Source organism: Pseudorasbora parva, chromosome 1 (genome assembly GCF_024679245.1).
Source record: "Pseudorasbora parva isolate DD20220531a chromosome 1, ASM2467924v1, whole genome shotgun sequence".
Classification (NCBI taxonomy): domain Eukaryota; kingdom Metazoa; phylum Chordata; class Actinopteri; order Cypriniformes; family Gobionidae; genus Pseudorasbora; species Pseudorasbora parva.
Window position 1 is genome coordinate 61,823,097 of NC_090172.1, and position 22,672 is coordinate 61,845,768.

Below are 22,672 nucleotides of genomic sequence, written 5' to 3' on the forward strand. Positions count from 1 at the left end.
AGACGAGCCCTCATAACCAACCAGAGAGAGAGAGAGAGAGAGAGAGAGAGAGAGAGAGAGAGAGAGAGAGAGAGAGAGAGAGAGAGAGAGAGATTGACGAAGGGACACACTTCGGGGTTTTTATCGTGCTAAATGAGAAAAATCGAAATATAATTGTTGTTGCCTTATTATATTTTCAAATTATTATTTGAAAATAACGATTTTTAACGATTTTTCGCGCTTCTCGGATATCCCTTCTAGAATAGGCTACTATAAACTATTTTAAAGATCTGTTTAATTTGTGGTACTTACAGGCAATACTCGAATGTGACCCATGTTAGAAAGAAGTTATGACCTTTCAATTTTGGCCGTTTGCCTTATTAATTTGCTTGCTCTCCAAAAATGTGTTTGTTTCAACCCATATATGGAAAAACACAACCGTTGGTTTACATTTTTAAATGACATTTTTTAAACCCGATGGTTGGGTTTGTCCATATGTGACCCTGGACCACAACACTGCCGTAATAACAGACAATGTTTTCAAAGTTTAGTATGGTTTGTTTGGACAATAGGCTATATGGCAGAGATAGCCCACAACTATTTGAAAATCTGGAGTCCTGAGGGTGCAAACATCTAAATATTGAACAAATAGCCTTTAAAGTTGTCCAAATAAAGTCCTTAGCAAGGCATCTAATAGTTCACTCTAAAAAATGCAGGGTTAAAAACAACCCAAGTTGGGTTGAAAATGGACAAACCATGAAATTAGATTGTTTGAATGGGTCCATTCACTGTCTGGCTTCAAAAATCGAATTTCTGGGTTTGTCAGTTTTCAACCCAACTTGGGTTGTTTTTAAACCTGCATTTTTTCGAGTGTTGGGTGACCATATTTTGTTAACCGAAAACCAGGACACTCGGACCGGGTCAAATGATGCTCGAAGTTCACTCAAAGCTGCCTTATTAATTTCAATATTTAAAGTATGCCCCCTCTGTGTGGATAGAAAAGTGTTGTATTACAAAATACTATCTATAACCAAAATGTGTATGTCTTGAAAAAATGTCCAGGACGTTTGGCTAATTTACAGTAAATATTTTTACGGAACATATCTTTACTTGATATGCTAATGATTTTTGACATAAAAGAAAAATGGATAATTTTGACCCGCTATGTATATTGTTGGCTATTGCCACAAAAATACTCGTCCGACTTATGACTGGTTTTGAGCTCCAGGGTCACATATTCGACCCAAACATTGGTTGAAACAACCTAGCAGAGTATGTGTGCAATTTGCAAAATATGATCCAACAATATTTAACTTTTCTCATATTTAGCTCCTATAGAAACTGAATAAAGAAAATGAAAGCAACACATTCAGTGTGAAGTAGCATTTTCTTTTAGGCTACTCTAATAATCTTTGTATTTACTGCTTATATATATATATATTTAACAGTGCACAACATAACACATGGTGGATAATGTATTTCACATTTAGCACACATTTCCCCTGACTTATGATTTAAAGACACCGCAGGGTGTAAGGCCTATTTCTAAATGCTGTTTTCTCTTAAAACACTACTCAACAAAAACCACAACAGCACTTTTCGTAACACTTGTGGTTCCACAGGAAATGATTTTGCGTAAGTGAATTTGTGATGGATGTGTAGTGTGACCATATTTGCCAATCCAGTCACAGTGGAGATTTATTTATTCATTAAACATTGACTCATTTGTAAGAAGTTTACCATTTATTGACGAATAGCGTAATGCAAAAAAGTGAATTATTAGGCTACAAAATGGCAAAAATGATTGATATTAAACTTTCACCTCCAGTTGTGTTACTCCATCAATATTCCTTTAGGGTCCGGTTACACAACAAGGTTTAACTAAAAGCAGAAACCTGTTCATGTGTTTAGTTTGTTCATTTAGCTACAGGACAACTGCATTTTGGGACCTGAAAGTGCAAACTTAAAAAAAAAAAAGGCTTTCAAAATGCACGTTTTTGAAAACGATACTGTTATCGTCTCCGTGTAAACTACAAAAAACATGAATCTGCGTAAACTGACGTCATGTGCATGTGTAGAGGAAATGCATTACCGTCATTTTCCCGCAGGAACACACACCGTCAGCCGGACTGAGAGGCAGACTGGATTTAATAAGAGAAAACGAGAGTAAAACAAACGGTCATCAGATTAAACTAAAGCTTGGGCTCGATAGCTCACCAAAGATCCAGCGATCCATGGATAACGAAATGAAGCCAGGAATCATGTTTCCTGACATTATGAACCTGATTTCAATCCATAAATATCTATCACTGCCAGTCGTCACAGTTTCGAGAGTGAATCCTGCCTTTATGAGGATATGGAGGATATTATGAGGATATGGAGGATATTATGAGGATATGGAGGATATTATGAGGATATGGAGGATATTATGAGGATATGGAGGATATTATGAGGATATGGAGGATATTATGAGGATATGGGCCTCAGCACTGGACAAACACTCGAGCGCTGAGTGGATTCAACACCTGTGATTGGCCACTGCGTTCAAGAAATCAACAAACATGTCTGTGATTGGCTACATTACTCGCCGAAGCGAAAACACGTTGGAAACTGAATCATTTGACAAGTGCAAATACACACTGTCTCTTTTGACAACCTTTTTTTGCTAATAATATGCTATTATTATAAAGAAAACAGATCCTAGACCAGCGGTTATGGGCAGCTTTTCCCTTTAACTCTTTCCCCGCCAAACACAGAATTTATCACTGTCAGACGCTAGGGGGCGCTATTACACATCTTCTGAATGAATCTCCTGATTAAAACACACGCGAGGAAGACGCAGTAAAACAAGCGATCGTATGTAAGCAGATGAAAATAACGTGATCATCATCATTAAACATTAAATCATCATATCAATCCAAACTCTCCACTGTTACTGAATGAGATGCGGACCCAGAATAAAGCTTCAGATCGACTGCATCTGTGTTTGATCATCTCTGAATCTGATCTGGAGTCAGTCTTCCACAAAAACATGATTTCTCAGCTTTTTGTTTAAAATGTTGCTTTTTTAATGAAACTTACCCATATTCAAGTGATGATAAAAAAGGAATGCATGAAGCTAGAATAAAACGTTTTATTGTTGTTTAAAAGAAGAGGGTCAACTCTTTCTTCTCAGATATTCATAAAACAAAATATCAATTAAATTTAGGTGAAAAAGGTCAAAAACCCTGGTGGTGGCTGGCAACTTCAAAAAACACTGGCAGGGAAAGAGTTAATAGCAATCAGAAGCAGAAGCAGCAGTTTAATGTGAGAAAATGACACACAACTATCAAGTCTCCCTCGGTCCGGAGCGGGGCACAGGGAGGCCCTCTGGCGCCGGGCCTTATTTCTGTGTGTTTCGAGGCATTGACGCTGTAAACCAATCACCGCTCTGTCTTTCTGCCACTCACTCCGTCACGGGCACACAGCGGACACATGATGACTTTGAAACTCATTTTCAAAAGATTGCATTTTCAGGCCCACAAAAAGCCAGTGTCGTGCAAATGAACGGTGTTGAGTTTTTAGTTGAGAACAGTGGCGTAATCGGCCCCTCAGACCCACTGAAGCGTAATTAAGAAGTCCTGAATTATTGACGCTCTTCAGTGTGGGTCAGGAGAGTTCCTCAGGACGACAGGAGGGTTTAAACTCATCTTCATGACTGCTCGCTGCTTTTGTTTGACGTGCTGTATGTTAATCATGCATGATGGATTTATAGATATCATATCCTCATTGCTATGGCATTTTGAAACGTTCCTTCACATCTGTCTCAAACACAAAAACACTGTCATTGAATATTTTGATATATTTCATATTCAGATATTTTTGCAGGGATAAGTAAATATTGTGTAATAGCTGGTCATTTAAATTAAACTATTTTATTTTATTTTATTTTATTTTATTATTTTATTAACGTGCATTATTAAATAAAATGATAAAATAAGTTCAACTCTACTATGTACAGTACATATCTGTCGGTCAGCTCTCTAAACATCAGTACTGATATTAAAAGGTTTGGTTATGAACCGTATTAAAGGCCTGAACCAGTCTCTATTATAATGTCATTTATTATTTATTCACCCCGTATTAGTGTCCACAATTCGAATGCATTTGATTAAACAACAACCAATCGCAACCGACGTTTGAGGTTAAACAATGTTTTACCTGAGGTCAAAGCTAACTTGACTGCACTTTGTTAGTCATGTGATCACGTGTCAGCGATATTATAATGAGGCCGGATTATAGACATGACACTGATCCTCATCATCAGGACAGAGAGGAATGGGACGAGAAGGTCAATTACAAACGGCCCCGTGTCATAATAACAAGCCGCCGCAGAGATTATAAAGGCCGGGTCGCATCTGCTGGAACGTATATAAGTACACACACTCTTAAAATAAAGCTTCTAAAAGGTTGGTTGTTGTTTTTTCCACAGCAATGCCATTAAAGTAAAATGTTTGGCTACCCATAGAGTCTCTCAGTGAGCAGATCTTAAAATAACCTTTTTTGTTTTTAGTGTGAAGAACTTTATAAATAATATTAAACCTTTCAGTTCCATGGGTGTGAAAGGCTCTGTTCACAACAATAAATGCCAGTAAAGAACCTTTACTCTTAAAGGTGCAGTACACGATTTCTGAAAAATGCTGGTGAAACTCATGATGGGGGGAGAGTGAGCCAATCAGCAGTAGGGGGTGTGATCACTCATTATAGGGGAGGAGAGATTGAGCCAATCAGCAGTAGGGGGTGTGGTCAGTCATTATAGGGGAGGAGAGCGAGTGAGAGCCAATCAGCAGTAGGGGGTGTGGTCACTGATTATAGGGGAGGAGAGAGAGAGAGCCAATCAGCAGTAGGGGGTGTGTCCACTCATGATAGGGGAGGAGAGATTGAGCCAATCAGCAGTAGGGGGTGTGATCACTCATGATAGGGGAGGAGAGAGCCAATCAGCTGTAGGGGGTGTGATCACTCATTATAGGGGAGGAGAGATTGAGCCAATCAGCAGTAGGGGGTGTGGTCAGTCATTATAGGGGAGGAGAGCGAGTGAGAGCCAATCAGCAGTAGGGGGTGTGGTCACTCATTATAGGGGAGGAGAGAGAGAGAGCCAATCAGCAGTAGGGGGTGTGTCCACTCATGATAGGGGAGGAGAGATTGAGCCAATCAGCAGTAGGGGGTGTGATCACTCATGATAGGGGAGGAGAGAGCCAATCAGCTGTAGGGGGTGTGGTCACTCATTATAGGGGAGGAGAGAGAGAGAGCCAATCAGCAGTAGGGGGTGTGTCCACTCATGATAGGGGAGGAGAGATTGAGCCAATCAGCAGTAGGGGGTGTGATCACTCATGATAGGGGAGGAGAGAGCCAATCAGCTGTAGGGGGTGTGGTCACTCATTATAGGGGAGGAGAGAGTGAGCCAATCAGCAGTAGGGGGTGTGGTCACTCATTATAGGGGAGGAGAGAAGAGAGAGAGCCAATCAGCAGTAGGGGGTGTGTCCACTCATGATAGGGGAGATTGAGCCAATCAGCAGTAGGGGGTGTGGTCACTCTTGATGGGGGAGGGGCAAGAGGGAGATTTGAAGAAAGACTGTAGAAAGAGAGAAAAGAGAAAAGCTCAGAGGAATATCACTGGGAAAGAATGGTTACGATCAGGAAAGAGCTTTAGGACCCGTGTTGATATTAGAGAAGCTTTCCAGCGCTGGAGAGACAGAAGTGGAAGGCCTGAAAACAGACCGACAGGTTCTGAGAGAGACAAGATATGCTGCTGCTGCTGTAACATTAGCTGAAGGAACGGCAGCGGAGCCGTTTGTCTGGAGCCGCTGGCGACTAACTCGTGTACTGTATGTTCATTTTTTGTTCTTCCTTGCCGTTCTTTCACCATTTTTGTTTTATTTTTCACGAAGCATTATTCACGACATCCACTCTCGCATTATGTGTACTCCAGGGGCAGCGCATTGAAAGGGAGGGGTGTGTTTTATTTAGTATGGGGCGCGTTTTATTTGGTTAGGGGTGTGTTTATTTGGTTAGGGGTGTGTTTTATTTGGTTAGGGGTGTGTTTTATTTGGTATGGGGTGTGTTTTATTTGGTTAGGGGTGTGTTTTATTTGGTTAGGGGCGTGTTTTATTTGGTTAGGGGTGTGTTTTATTTGGTTAGGGGCATGTTTTATTTGGTAAGGGGCGTGTTTTATTTGGTATGGGGTGTGTTTTATTTGGTTAGGGGTGTGTTTTATTTGGTAAGGGGTGTGTTTTATTTGGTTAGGGGTGTGTTTTATTTGGTTAGGGGTGTGTTTTATTTGGTAAGGGGTGTGTTTTATTTGGTTAGGGGTGTGTTTTATTTGGTAAGGGGTGTGTTTTATTTGGTTAGGGGTGTGTTTTATTTGGTTAGGGGAGTGTTTTATTTGGTTAGGGGTGTGTTTTATTTGGTTAGGGGCGTGTTTTATTTGGTTAGGGGTGTGTTTTAATTGGTTAGGGGCATGTTTTATTTGGTAAGGGGCGTGTTTTATTTGGTATGGGGTGTGTTTTATTTGGTTAGGGGTGTGTTTTATTTGGTTAGGGGTGTGTTTTATTTGGTTAGGGGAGTGTTTTATTTGGTTAGGGGTGTGTTTTATTTGGTTAGGGGTATGTTTTAATTGGTTAGGGGCATGTTTTATTTGGTAAGGGGCGTGTTTTATTTGGTATGGGGTGTGTTTTACTTGGTTAGGGGTGTGTTTATTTGGTTAGGGGTGTGTTTTATTTGGTTAGGGGCATGTTTTATTTGGTAAGGGGCGTGTTTTATTTGGTATGGGGTGTGTTTTATTTGGTTAGGGGTGTGTTTATTTGGTTAGGGGTGTGTTTTAATTGGTTAGGGGCATGTTTTATTTGGTAAGGGGTGTGTTTTATTTGGTATGGGGTGTGTTTTACTTGGTTAGGGGTGTGTTTATTTGGTTAGGGGTGTGTTTTATTTGGTAAAGGGCGTGTTTTATTTGGTTAGGGGCGTGTTTTATTTGGTTAGGGGCATGTTTTATTTGGTAAGGGGCGTGTTTTATTTGGTTAGGGGTGTTTTATTCAGTTAGGGGTGTCTTTTATTTGGTTAGGGGCGTGTTTTATTTGGTTAGGGGTGTGTTTTATTTGGTATGGGGTGTGTTTTATTTGGTTAGGGGTGTGTTTTATTTGGTTAGGGGCATGTTTTATTTGGTAAGGGGCGTGTTTTATTTGGTATGGGGTGTGTTGTATTTGGTATGGGGTGTGTTTTATTTGGTAAGGGGTGTGTTTTATTTGGTAAGGGGCGTGTTTTATTTGGTATGGGGTGTGTTGTATTTGGTATGGGGTGTGTTTTATTTGGTTAGGGGTGTGTTTTATTTGGTTAGGGGTATGTTTTAATTGGTTAGGGGCATGTTTTATTTGGTAAGGGGCGTGTTTTATTTGGTATGGGGTGTGTTTTACTTGGTTAGGGGTGTGTTTATTTGGTTAGGGGTGTGTTTTATTTGGTAAAGGGCGTGTTTTATTTGGTTAGGGGCGTGTTTTATTTGGTTAGGGGCATGTTTTATTTGGTAAGGGGCGTGTTTTATTTGGTTAGGGGTGTTTTATTCAGTTAGGGGTGTCTTTTATTTGGTTAGGGGCGTGTTTTATTTGGTTAGGGGTGTGTTTTATTTGGTATGGGGTGTGTTTTATTTGGTTAGGGGTGTGTTTTATTTGGTTAGGGGCATGTTTTATTTGGTAAGGGGCGTGTTTTATTTGGTATGGGGTGTGTTGTATTTGGTATGGGGTGTGTTTTATTTGGTAAGGGGTGTGTTTTATTTGGTAAGGGGCGTGTTTTATTTGGTATGGGGTGTGTTGTATTTGGTATGGGGTGTGTTTTATTTGGTTAGGGGTGTGTTTTATTTGGTTAGGGGTATGTTTTAATTGGTTAGGGGCATGTTTTATTTGGTAAGGGGCGTGTTTTATTTGGTATGGGGTGTGTTTTATTTGGTTAGGGGTGTGTTTATTTGGTTAGGGGTGTGTTTTAATTGGTTAGGGGCATGTTTTATTTGGTAAGGGGCGTGTTTTATTTGGTATGGGGTGTGTTTTACTTGGTTAGGGGTGTGTTTATTTGGTTAGGGGTGTGTTTTAATTGGTTAGGGGCATGTTTTATTTGGTAAAGGGCGTGTTTTATTTGGTTAGGGGCATGTTTTATTTGGTAAGGGGCGTGTTTTATTTGGTTAGGGGTGTTTTATTCAGTTAGGGGTGTGTTTTATTTGGTTAGGGGTGTGTTTTATTTGGTTAGGGTCGTGTTTTATTCGGTTAGGGGTGTTTTATGCAGTTAGGGGTCTGTTTTATTTGGTTAGGGGTGTGTTTTATTTGGTAAGGGGCGTGTTTTATTTGGTTAGGGTCGTGTTTTATTCGGTTAGAGGTGTTTTATTCAGTTAGGGGTGTGTTTTATTTGGTTAGGGGCGTGTTTTATTTGGTTAGGGGTGTGTTTTATTTGGTAAGGGGTGTGTTTTATTTGGTTAGGGGTGTGCTTTATTTGGTAAGGGGTGTGTTTTATTTGGTACGGGGTGTGTTTTATTTGGATAGGGGTGTGTTTTATTTGGTATGGGGTGTGTTTTATTTGGTTAGGGGTATGTTTTATTTGGTATGGGGTGTGTTTTATTTGGGTTGATTTCAAATATCAACAGTTTCTCAGAAATCGCTTACTGTTCCTTTAAGAGCGTATAATAGCTTTTCTCACATTTGAAATAGTTTAGTCACACAGTTTCAGGCAAACGGATATTATTTGTCCAGTAAGCAGGCAGTGGGAAACCCATGCGGAGGCTGGTGATGAAAGCACATCTATATTTATCAGCTCATTAACCCCTGTGGGTGTGATGAGAGAACCACGACCGGCTGATGCTGACCAATGCATGAGACAGCCAGCCAGGCCTCTCCTGAGTGTGTGTGTGAGCCTCCAGCTTTAGTCCTGTTTGTGACTTCATCTTTTAATGAATGCAGCCTGAAGGACTGATGATGTTGCTCAATTGAAACGGAAGGTGAGCACCTACGCCTGTGGGTATTCAAATCAAACGCTAATTAGTTGAGTCATTACAAGCTGCCCTTAACGACAACAACAAAACATCATCATTTGAGTCATGCTAAAGTGCAGTGATGCTCTTTACATTTTAAAAACACAAAAATGTAAACCAAGTTCATATTTTTTAAATGAATTGAAGAGTCCATTTCTGCCACATAAAACAAAAAATATCATGCTTTAGTAAATCATCAAATCAAAATAATCAAAAACTAAGATTTATTTAAACAAAGAGGAAAAATTATGACAAGTTGAAAATATTATACTTCTCATAATATGCACTTTCTGTCATGATCTCAAAATTCCTTATTAAATCAAAAATATTTTAAGTCAACCACGACATTAAAATGTCAAAAATAAGTCATAATTATGATTAAAAGCTGAAAGTTGGAGTAATAACCAACTTGTCTAAATATGACAACATTTTTGAAGTTAAAATTGAGAAATTAAAACAATGGCAAAAGTTTCAAATTATAAAATAAAAAGCAACTATTACATATATCAAAATTGAGATAAAATCATGATTAAAAAAATGAAATAAGATAAGGTCATAAATCAACAAATTAAAATGACAAAAGTTAAAATAATGAGATACGGTCAGTCATGACATAAGTAGATGTCAAAATTAAGAACGCCAATTTAATTTTAGTATAAATTATAACTGACAAGTCAAAATTCGGACGTGTTGAAATGTATACGGTCATGAATGCCTTGACATGTCAACCTCAAAATTATGAGATACGTCAAACATGACAATGCCAAAATTGACATACTGATAAAACTATGATAAAGTTAAAACGACGAGCGTTAGACAATCATGACCAAGAGCATTATAAGATAGTGTCATAATTGACAAAGTTGAAATGAGATTGTAAGCCCTATCTGCCTTGGCTCATCATTTCTAGCTTACATGCCGATTATGACTTAGTGTTATGATTTTATGTCCTAATTGCGAATTTCCTCAAAGCATTTCCTCTTTTCGTTTCCTTGTGTGGCATTAATGGCCTTCCAAACGGAAATAATGCAAACTCCGCCTCACAGCACACCTTCCTGAAATACAGGAGGAGAACCGAGCCTTCAAACCGAACCCTGCTCATGGACGCAGGCGGTGTGTGTGTGCGGGGGAAAGGTGTGTGTGTGTGTGCGGGGTAAAGGTGTGTTATTGTCTCAGAGTGTTTGTTTGCTCTCAGCTCAAGTCAAGTGGCAGTGAAACTTTTATGTAGGTCAAACCCAATCCCAGACATCAGGTGACGGTCAGACTTCCTGAAGGGCCTTTCGCTCGCCCCCTGCTGGCCTATAATAATCATATTCTATAATAATCATATTCAGAGATGATCCCAGACCTACAGAACAATAAATACCACAATGTTTCCCGATGTTCAAAGTTAATGACTAACTCACAAAGAATAATTTCAAGAAAACTACCAAAATGTAGTTAGATTTGAAAAATGTTGTCATTTTAAACCGATATTTCACGTTTTGTTTTAGGACAATAGGAATGTGGATGAAATGTTAAATAAAACACTAACAGCAGCTTGTCATGGACTGCCATTTTATTTACAAAAACATTGAGCATAAATGAAAAACGTCACTCACTGTGAGGTTACGTACACACTCACACACACACGAGCGTGTCCTACACAATATGAGCAGATAATAAAAAGAAGAAGAGAAGGATGCGTCTCGGCAGGGCTAGAACTTGAACTCTTTGTACTTCTTGGCTCCGGAGCGCGTGTCCTGCGGCTGAGCCTTGCGCTTCTTTTGCTGCGAGGAAGACAGCAGAGAAATATATATTTCAGAAACAATAACCATTTACAAAGATGACTCATAAAACATCTTAGTTGAGCAGACAAGCCTATATTCTGAGATAATAACTCAAGACAAATGTCAAATTATGGTCATTTGGACGTTATGACATGATTGACAAATTTTGATGTGTCAAAGTCAAAATTATAATAAATTAAAATCAACTGGTCATAATCAACATCAGTCGAAATACAAAACAAGTCAAAATTGTGAGGTACTAAAAATTATGACCAACTCATAATTGACAAGTCAAAAATTCAGACGTCATGATTTTCATAATTCTGACATTATCTAAAAATATCTCTCAATTATAAGTCAAAAATCTTATATTTTTGACTTATTTTCGACTTGTCAATGACCATGACTTTATCAATGTTATTTTAGTACTTCATAATCTTTACCTGGTGTCATGATTGACTCTCATAAATGAAAGATTACTTTTGAGATAATCAGTCAACTATGATATAACGTCAGAACTGAGATACTAAAGTCACAATTATGAGAAAACGCACAAAAACGTATAGAAATATTTTAGAACCACTGAACATTTACAAATAAGACTTATCTTATCTTAAGTTATCAAAAGCATTTAAAGCGGCTCTCCTAGACCAACTGTATTACATGTAACCGGTGTGAGATATTGAATAGTTTAGCAGAGGATGCCATTTATCCTAAATGTGGCATAAAGACGACAAAATGTAGGACTGAGATTTGGGTTTAATTAAACACATTTAGCCTCAGTGTGTGAATATAATAAATGAAAATTATAAAAAATTAAGCAATATTTAACATGTTTTAATTCAAGGCAGATGTTACGGTTACACTTATCTAGACTAAAGCATCATACAAATGAGGAATATTACTGGCAAAGTCATATATTGCAGTAATATGTGTTATATATTGCCGTATAGATGATCATTTTGTTTTATATTTCCGTATAGATGATCATTTTGTTTTATATTTCCGTATAGATGATCATTTAATGATTCTAGTGAGGAGGACCATGGGAATTTGGAGGACAAAATGAGCCTGACTTCAAAATAAGCTTAATTTCCTGCCGTAATGGGAGATAATTGCAGTGATATACGAGCCCAACACTCTTTTGCTGCGGTTAAGCTGGAGCGTGTGATTGGCTGCAGAGCGGCTCACCTTCTGTTTGGCAGCGTGTTCGGCCACCATGTCGCTGAAGTCTTCCTTCTCCACCTGCGCCTGCTGCTCCCGGACATGCTCCTCGTACTTCTGTGTCATGGCCATGGGGTCTAGCTCCAGCTCCTCAGGGGCCAAAGCCACCTCCACGGCCTGAGAGTCTCCGCCCAGAGCCGTCACTCCTGCCTTACGGCTCGTCACCGTCTGAAACACACACACGCACACGTTTGTTTCACTATATTAGTAAGGACATTACATAGACTTCCACTGATTTTATATCAGGTTAATGATATTTTCTATCCCCCAACCCAAATCCCTAAACCTACCCATCCCAGAAAAATGTGCAAATCAACAGATTTAAATAAAAACTTGTTTTGGCTGATTTACTAGCCTGTTTAACCAGTCAAATGTCCTCACTAGTGAGTTGCAGAGATGGAAATTAACTTTTTTGTCCACCGGCCACAGTGGCTGGTGGATTTCAAAATCTACCAGCCACTCAATGTTTTAACCAGCCACTTTCTTGTTTATAACCGACAATGTGTAACTGCACGTGAAAATTAATACTACAAGCTCTACACTACTTAAGCTGTTTATTTAATCTCAAATCTCAATGAAATACTGAAAATTTTTCTTTCACTCTAATACACACACAAACCATGAACTGATATACATTTCATTAAATGAGTAGGGCTCTGTGTGCTCTTTTTTTTTTTTTTTTTTTTAACCTGGATGTGGCATTTGGATGATTTGTGATCTTTTATGGCTTCCAGTTTTAGGTTTTTAGTCCCAACAATGAAACTACTAGTTTTGGCATCTCCTGAAGCGTGTTGACGACACACCAAGCAGAACATTGTCAGTAGGGATGCACCAAAATAAAAATTATTGGCTGAAACCGAAGCACTAAAAGAAATTTAGCCAATTATCCATTGCATTTATGGCTAATGCTATGACTGTGATTCATTATTTGAAACTTTAATATTAATTAATGCAATTGCAATGCCTTGATTTTTAGTAAAGTTACAATTACAAATTATGCAAATATTTCTTTAGCACATTGCAACAACCCACAGTATAAAATTTAATTCAAACTAAAATGTTTAACTTGACCTCACTCATGTGTGTATTAAATAATAATGTACAGGTCTACTGGCCTGCAGAAAGGTAAAGAAATCGAATAAAGTAATCAAATGTAAAATAACTGCATATTTAACTGTTTAAATGAAAGATTAATCCTTACTAAACTTACAAAAGCTATTCAATCAAGAGCAGTGAGTGATGTCATTTTGTTTGACATTAAACAGAGTAAAGGCGACTTCCCCTTTAAGACCTAATAGAGGGATATGCGTCATCTTTCACGACTGTATAAAGTTCACTTAAGGCATATTCAGACTATGTCTGCTAGAATACTCATCAAGATGAACATGTTGGCATACTTTTTGTGTGAGTTTGTCTGTTTAAGCGCAAGACTCGAAAGATAACTCAATATTTGCGCGCTGTGAGACGGGTGCGCGCTTCCGGATGACAGTGACGGACCTTCTCTCAGCGCGAGCGCGAGTTCTTATTCGCGTCTTCTGGCACTACATCCGGGTAATGACGGCGAAAACGACTGGTCATATTCGGACATACGGCCGCACTCGCATGCACTGAACACAGTTTATAAAGAGGGGAAACAGTATGCTATTTTTATTTACCCGCCACGGTGGCCGGTAGGTGAAGCGAGTTTACCCGCCACAACTCAAAATCACCCGCATTTGGCTGGTGGCGGGTGCTAATTTCCATCCCTGGTGAGTTGTTTTCATATTTTACTATATAAGCGAGGACATTTGTGCCCTCACAAGTATTGCCATACAAGGAACACACACGTCACATTGACAGCAATATAACAGGTAATGTTGTCAAGTTCATGAATTATGAAACATTTTAAGTTCCTCATTAAAGCGGCTCTACAGACGACAGCATTATTCTGCTCATGTTGATTCAGTTCGACATGGAAAAGATTCAGCTGAAGCAGGGTGTCCACAGATATGAACAAGTTCAATTTTAGACTTAAGACCATTTTAATGCCACCTTATATGAAATGTAAGACCTAACCTGTGATGAAATGCACATTATATTTACATACGTATGTGTAATATTTAATGCAAAAAGAAAGAATGACCCTCTGAGACCCAGAGCATTTTGTTAACTGTAGTGGATACGTTTTAGTGATTTTTTTCTGACACTATACGCATCACAATTTTAAGTCTGGGTGTCCTGTAAAGAGCACATTTAGGGATTTTCAGAGATATGGAGGCTGGACCATGACCACTCCCTCTTCATGTCTCTAAACTGGCACTTCCTGCATGATACAATTTTACATTCTTAAGGAAATATGATTATATTTTGCAATATTTTGACAATTTTTTAAAATTAGTTTGTCGCGCGATATACCGGTACTAGAAAAGTATTGCGATACCCTGCTATTACAAACGGTACGAAATGGACTTTTATTAGTAGCGGTACTTTAAGGAGGACAGGGCTAATATGAGCTGTATTTCTTAATGTGCGTGGATGTGTGACAGCAGGTGTCAGGACACGTGTGTGTGAGCTCTGCTTCCACTGTTCACATACACGCAGCACATGACAGAGAAAGCAACAGAAATATGCGCGCATGAGAGGAAAAAGAGCGGCGCGGGACGTGCTCGAGCTGCCGGACCCTGACCTGAAGCGCGCACACACGCCCTTCAGACAACAAACGTGATCGCCATTCAGATCTTTTGCGGATTATTATTTGGGTTTGAATGGTCAAACATATGTAAAAATGCACGGTCTGGCGAGTATTGAGGTAAACACAGTCAGATGCCGTAGTGAGCGTATACAGCTGAGGTAATTAGATCAGTGCCGGTCTTAAGACAGACCTAATATTCTGTGATTAATGTTAAGCAAACAATGAAAATAGAAAACCACAACATGCTTGGCTAAATAACTAAAATATATTTATTAAGAATCAGTGTATAGTTAAATTATAGAGTGAAGACTAAGTAAGCAGTTTTATATTTGATTATTTAATTTCTTTCTTGACTTGCTGCTGTTAAATAGACCTAATGAAGCTGAACAATAAAGCACTGTTTGTGTCATATTGTTTGTAATTTGCATTTTTTGCTTATTTTTAAAAACAGATACAATTAAAAATCTATATTATAATTATAAGATTACATCTTAAAAAATATTAAATTACTCGTATCATAAAATAAGATTTTGCTCACCCCACCCTGTTGAGAAGTGAAATGTTAGTGAATGATTAAGCAGTATTAAGCAGAAATGTTAGTGAATGATTATTATCAGTCCTGTAACATGAAATGTTACAGGACTGATAATGTGATCTCTAAAGATCTTCACACTGGCCTGTAGTTATTATCGCAATAAGAGGAGGAATGGGCAAAAACCAGCGCAGGAACATGCTGGCCAAGTGAATTTTTTGTTAAAAAATAAAACGGTATCGATTTAGTATCGGTATCGAGGTATTTTAGTCTGGTATCGTATCGAAGTCAAAAACTCGGTATTGTGACAACACGAGTTTGTTGTAAACATCTCATGAAATTGTTATGGGGTTTCAAAATCAGAATTTTACTTGCTAAACTAAAACTATGTTACTAAACATGACGTTGATATTATACATCCACTGTAGTGGACAACAGAGCAACCGTCATCAAACGCTGTTCTCGTGATCGTGTTAGTGAAGTTGAATTGATAACACAGCAGTGGCCAAAAGTAAAGACTGACATCCTCGCTCATTACTCAAACATAACTCAAAACTGCAGCTGTGAAGTCAATAGTTGTGTTGTGATAATGCAATAAAACACGGCAAATCATGTGCAGACATAATAGGGTCATTTAAAGCAAACCAAAGGCGGTCAAACTCATTCATTTCACTTTTGCTAACAGCCGCACGAATATATCCGCAGTAGCATTAATGCAATACGGCTGACATTTCAACCGCCGCCATCATATCCGCCCAGTGACACACACACACACACACACACACACACACACACACACACACACACACACACACCATCGTCTCTGTTCGCGCTGTCATTTTAAATGCAAACGAGTCCCATATGGAGGAGTCATTTGCATGTGATGACTGAGATGAGATGCAGATCTAATGGAGACGTGTGAAGTCAGCGCTTTTATCAAAGGTTATCTAAATCCAGCAGACAGAGAGAACTCTGGGATACGAGGCGGAGGCTGTCTGGCTGAGAGCGTGCCAAACAACAGAGGGAAAATTATTACGATAGAAAACACAAACGGTTTGACTCTGGGCCTGTTTATGACCATTAGTGGGAAGATGATGCCCAACGAGTCCATGGTGTTATAAATTAACAATATTTTAGTTTCAAATGCATACGGGAAAGTGTCCTGTAACGTCAATCTTTTTCCTACTGTGATTTTAATAGTTAATGCAATGATGATTGACAGATAAACTGCTAAATGTTCCTCAAAAGCCCTCACACTTGAACTAGAGCTTTGTAAAAATGTCAGAAATATACAAAAATCTGCCAATAAATTTGCACCAAGCATTAATGAAATAAGACTTAATTTTCCATCTTAAAACTGTTTGTGAAAAAAATTATGAACATTTATTTCTTCAGATCCAAAAGCCCAAATGATCTTCCATTTAAAAAGACTGATGTAAACTCAGTTATATCTCAGTTTGACGAAATTATCTGTACATTTCCCAAAATAATCCAACAACCAATGCAATGCTCTGTATCGCGAGAGCTTTTCAGTCTGACAAACAGGGAAATGCAATCTGTTGCGTGTCAAAATGACCTGACAGACGGCGCTTTGAGATATCCATCAGCTCCAGGTAATAAAGGACCGGTTTTGATGGAGTTTTTCCTTCATGCAGCTTATGCTATACATTCATATTTAACACATCTGGGTCTGATGAAAGAAATGCGCTCATACTTATAACATCAGAAAGTCTTCTTTCATTAATGTTTTAAGAGGAGAATAAAGCCAACTCATTGTATTTACAAGTGCTTGGTGCAAGCGTATAGGCAGATTTTTGTATATTTTGGACATTTAACAAGTCTCTAGTTCAAGTGCGAGTCTCAAATATGATCATCAGGCTTTTGAGGAACATTTAGCAGATTATCTTTCAATCATCATTGTATTACATTATATATTTTAAAACTACAGCTCTTTGATCATGAAAACGAAGCATTAAATATCTTAGGAAGACACGTTAAGAGGCTCAGAGTGAGGCCATTTATATGCATTAAGAGTCTGTTATACTGTTATAAAGACCTCACCGGTTTACATTACAAGCTATTTGAATTACTGTTGCATTCATGGATTATTCATGACGTTTATTGGCAGATTTTGTGCAGTTCAAATGGATGTTATGCCAATAACTGGTGCAAAATTGGAGCGTAGGGAAAAAAGTGGATAGGAACGTACCAAGAATTTATCAAAAAATAATATGCAGTTAGTCCAGTTATCCAATCACATCCAGTGCTGAGGCAAACATGAGCATCGAGGGATTTATTCTGTAAACGCGTTTCCATTGTAGTTCATGCACCTCATCTTATTGGATGAGAAACATTTCCAGACTAGGGCCCTACGGTTTCTGAGACTTGCAGAATCAAGTCATAAAAATAAAAAAAGAAAGAAAAAAAGGGGGATTTTAATCAAGTCATTTAAAAAAAAGGGAAAAAAGGAATTTACTGTAGAACGTATAATACATAATCTAAATAAATAAATACAAATAAATAAATAATGAAATACAAATAAACAAAAATAATTAAATAAATTAAAAAATAAATAAAATAAAATGTATAAAATTTGAAGGGGAATTTGAAGGGGAAATATTTCATAGAGCCCTAAAAAATTGTTGTTGTTTTTGTTAAACTTTTAATAAATTATTGCTAAATTGTATAAAGTCATTACTTCCAAAAATTAGACACGCTTTTTGTAACATTTAAATGCGAAAAAAACTCATCTGGATTTTTTTTTAATGGACTTTGGGGAAAAAATAATAAATGTCAGAGCGCTCTCAGACTCAACTAAGCAAATACATGTTTTGAACTTATGCACCTCTTGGCATTTTCATCCAGTGTTTTTTTATTTTATGCAATGTCATAAAATGGCATTATAATAGGTGGAGTGAAACATGGCTTATGACACACACACACACACACGTACCGCAGTCATGTCGTAGATGTGTGTGGAAGCCATCATGGCAGCCCCGACCGGACCCGTCCTCCTCTCCGGCAGAACCGTGAACAGCTGAGGCGTCTCGTTCCTGAAAACACACACAAGCACTCGCGTTAAAGACCCGAGTGTGTGAAACATCTCCGCTTAAATAGACGCTTGAGAGTTCACGGACCAGCACAGCACATCTCGAACCGTTACGTCACACACTGGGTGCAAACGTAATCCTAAATTTAAAAATGTGGTTTTGCATCACTGATCACTTTTTTTCTGATCAGGTCAGGCTTTACAGGACTAAATATGTGGAAGATGGGGAGGGTTCATTCCACAACATTGGCTTTGTTAATGTACTACAATCTAATACCGAAGTACCGATATTAAATCGATACCACACGGTCTGATATCGCCATTGATAACGAGAACAATTATGCAAGTTTTGAGTTAATAAAGTAGGAAATTACCACAAATGTTTATTAGGAAATTAATCAACAAAGATTATCACATCAAATCAGCCATTTGAAATCTCTCAAAATGAGCATCTGCTTCTGGCTTCAGAAGACGTCGCACTACACTAAAGCAATCGCAATAATCCGATTCAACACACTCACACTCGTCTCGGGATGGATAACGGAAATCAAATGTGAACATGCAAGCGATTTAATAGCATTTTGTAATAACACTTACATGGGATAGGAGCTCAAACCAACGACACACACACACACACACACACACACACACACACACACACACACACACACACACACACAGCCTGTAACTTAGAGCTCGCACATTACAAATTAAGTTTCCTTAAACAGTCAAATACACAAAATTATGTAAAAAATGTCTGTCTTTAGTGAGTATTCACATTATTTACATTCGTGTTAGACACATACGACTGTGTTTGTGCAATAGCACGAGTGCAAATATTATGAGATCTAAATGTCATTGGTTGAAACGAACGCTGGAGAGTCTGTGATATTCGATCTTATGTTATGTATGTGCGTTGATCAGTGTTAAAAGAAAAGAAATGTCTAAATGAGATGGCTTGAATGATTCCCTGACCTGTCGATCTCTTAAGAAGTCTTAAAGTCAGGATAGTGACAGATCATTGGCTGGGTTTGATGGTTCTTCATCAGTTTTATAAGCAAAGTCATTACAAATGTCACTTCTACTCCTCTCTTTATTCATTCATTTTGAGCGAGATTCAACCCTTGTGTTCGTCTAAGTTGTCACATTTGCCGGTTGTTTCGGGTCAGTTTGGGTAGTGCGCTGCCACCTAGCGGTGAACGTCGGAACAGGTGCATATCCCGAAATGTGCAAAATCATGATATTGTACTGTTTGAAATAAAATATATACCGGTATTTTCCCAGTATCGCTATACCGCGCTTCCCTAGTTGAAGAGCAATTGATTTTAAGGCCTTGAATGTGGCTCTGCTCCTCTCACACACACACACACGTTTGCACTGACACTCACCCGTCCATGATCTCTTCGATCTTCTTCTTCCTGAGCTCGATGAGTTCAGGCGTTTCCATCCCGGCAGGAACGGAGGAGAAGCCGCCCGGTGTGATCAAGCCACTGTTAAAACAACGAGAACAAACAGAGGCGTCTTAAACCCACGGCAGCCAATCAGAGGCCGAGTCCGAATCACTGAGAGGAAGCCGCACCTGTCTGCAGGTGTGAAGAAGCCGGTTTCGTCCGGTTTGTCCTCGTCGCTCTCCTCCTCCTCTTCCTCCTCAGACGACTCTTCATCTGACGGCTCCAGCTCGCCCCACGGGGTTCGGTCCACTTCCTCCTCCTCTGCTTTGGCCTGTTGACATTTTCAGCCGAATAACAGAATCAAGTCAACTCACATTTATTTTCACAGCGCTTTAGTCAATCTAGACTCGCTTCAAAGCAGCGTCACATTAATAAAGCAGGAAAATAACTGTTAGTGTTGTGCAAAAATCAATTATTAACATCATTTGAGCTGTAAAACTATTTCAGGATCGTTTCAAATCAGGTCAATAACAGTCAATGGTGTGAAATGTAACCCGTCAGCTCAACCCTTTTTATACTTGAAGACACCCTGAGCTTTGAAGTTAATATTTCAATATTTTAACCTTTTTCTCTGACTCTCAGATGTTGGTTAATGGTCACGTGACATCCAGGCAAACAAAAAATATTTCATCTTTTTTTTAGTAAGGGTTTTATATTGATTTATCATTTTGTTTTTATGATTTAACTCCTCTTCTCATCAACTCATAAAACGCTGTTCTCAAGGACGGATGACTGTGCATTTTGCCTCGGTTACATTTTATGAAAAATTGTCTAACTGTAATTATCCCTAACAGAGTTAGTCATTTATTACAACATTACTTTATTATATTTGTTATGCTATTCAGTGAAAAACTGGTGTTTTTTTATTGCTGACAATGTAGACGTGTCCAAAAAAGTTCAGGAAGTAAAGTAAATGAAAGCAAACATTGTTTTATATTAGTGCTGGACAACAATTAAAATGTTTAATCGTGATTAATCGTAGTATGCGCAAAATTCAATAATCAACACAAAAGTGCTGCTTAATGAACAAAAGTGCAATAGCATATGGTTTGCAAACACTTGAAACAAATAAGGTGTTTTTTACAGCAGTTAAAAGTTAGTAACAGTTACAATATTTCTTGTAATATCAACTTAAACATTAATTTAATCAAATTAAATAGGTGGTATACATATATTGATTGTGTAGTAATATTCTCATCAGTGTTCAGTCAGCTTTAACATCGGCCGACTTAAATCTGCATATTTGTCATATTCACCCCAGGGCGTTATTTAATTTTATAAAGGCCATTTTTTAAAATCTTATTAAATGTATTCATCATCTCATTTCAAAATGAAAAACAAAAAACAAACAAAAAAACAAATTATGTTAAATTCATGTTAAATTCTCCCATTTGATTAATGAATTCTATAAATATAATAGTAAAAACACTATAGGCTGTTACCAATCAAATTAAATCATTTAAACTGCAAAAAAATACAGCTGCAATAAATTATGTTATAAGATTGATGATGTTCTCAATAAAACATGCAATCATACTTTAAACATAGCCGCCAATAGGGGGCAGCAAGTGATCGTCTTCATAAGCGAGTCATTGAGTCGTTTATTCAAATGATTCATTCAAAACGCTGAATCATTTAGTAACAAAACACCGCGCTGAGTGTTGCTTTCCTCTGGAACTCTTTTCGTCGGTGATATCATGAGTGAAATGGAACAAAAAAATGTTGTTTGGATCTAAAATGTAAATACCTTAATATTAATTAGGCTACTTGTTTATTGAACTAGGCTACACAATTAACGATTGCAAAGTCGACTTGTGTCATCATAAATCATAAATATCAACAACTACAAAAAGCTCAGTTCAGGGTATATGCAGGAATCCTGAAGTTACTTTCAAGACCTTTTTAAGACTTTTTTAAGACCATCTCAAAATATTTTAAGACCTCATCGCACCAAGTTCTAATCGGCAACAAACCTTTAATAAACAGTTGTAGTCGAATGTAGACTTAAAATCTCTATCGTAGGCCAATTTTGTATCGTTTATATTGCATATCTGTTTCGCAACGTATGGAGGGCGACACATCCCCTAACTGCGCATTTCGCAAAATACATGACGTCACCCGTAGACAGCGCTCGCCAGGGATGGAAATTAACTTTTTTCAAAATCTACCACTCAATGTTTTTACCAGCCACTTTTTTGTTTTTAACTGACAATGTGTAACTGCATGTGAAAATTAATACTACAAGCTCTACAATACTTGGGCAGTTTATTTAAACTCAAGTCTCAATGAAATACTGACATTTTCACGATGATTTGTGGTCTTTTATGGCTTCCAGTTTTATGGTTTTTAGTCCCAACAATGAAACTATTCATTCTGGCATCTTTGAAGCGTGTTGACAACATACTGAGCAGAACATTGTCAGTAGGGATGCACCGAAAACAAAATTCTTGGCTGAAACCAAAAAAGAAGAAACCAAAGCCGAAAACCGGAAAAAAAATTAAAACTAAAATGTTTAACTCGACCTCACTCATGTGTAGGCTACATTAAATAATAATGTTCATGCCTACTGGCCTGCAGAAAGGATTGAATAAAGTAATCAAATGTAAAATAACTGCATATTTAACTGTTTAAATGAAAGATTAATGCTTATTAAACTTACAAAAGCTATTCAATCAAGAGCATTGTTTAATGTCAAACTAAATATAAGGACATCACTCCGGCAGCAGTAAAGGCTACTGCGCCTTTAAGACCTGATGCAGGGATATGCTCGTCTTTCTCTTAAGGCATATTCAGACGATGTCTGCTAGGATACTCATCAAGATGGACATGTTGACATACTTCTTGTGTGAGTTTGTCCGTTTAAGCGCAAGACTTGAAAGAGAACTTAATATTTGCGCGCTGTGAGACAAACGCGCGCTCTCGGATGATGCACAGCGTAAGATTTTCTCTCAGCGCGC

At 38.1% G+C, this 22,672-nt stretch overlaps 1 protein-coding gene across 1 annotated transcript in view; it reads right to left on the minus strand.

Annotated features, from left to right (window-relative positions):
- Positions 1-10,559: 10,559 nt before the first annotated feature.
- sf3b2 (splicing factor 3b, subunit 2) overlaps positions 10,560-22,672 on the minus strand; it is a 33,096-nt gene continuing 20,983 nt past the window's right edge. The window contains exons 18-22 of the mRNA XM_067452056.1: positions 19,844-19,986; positions 19,653-19,754; positions 18,169-18,268; positions 11,980-12,180; positions 10,560-10,788 (exon numbers count right to left, since the gene is read on the minus strand). Coding sequence (XP_067308157.1) covers positions 10,717-10,788; positions 11,980-12,180; positions 18,169-18,268; positions 19,653-19,754; positions 19,844-19,986 — 618 coding nt within the window. The 3' untranslated portion in view covers positions 10,560-10,716. The remainder of the gene's footprint in view (positions 10,789-11,979; positions 12,181-18,168; positions 18,269-19,652; positions 19,755-19,843; positions 19,987-22,672) is intronic.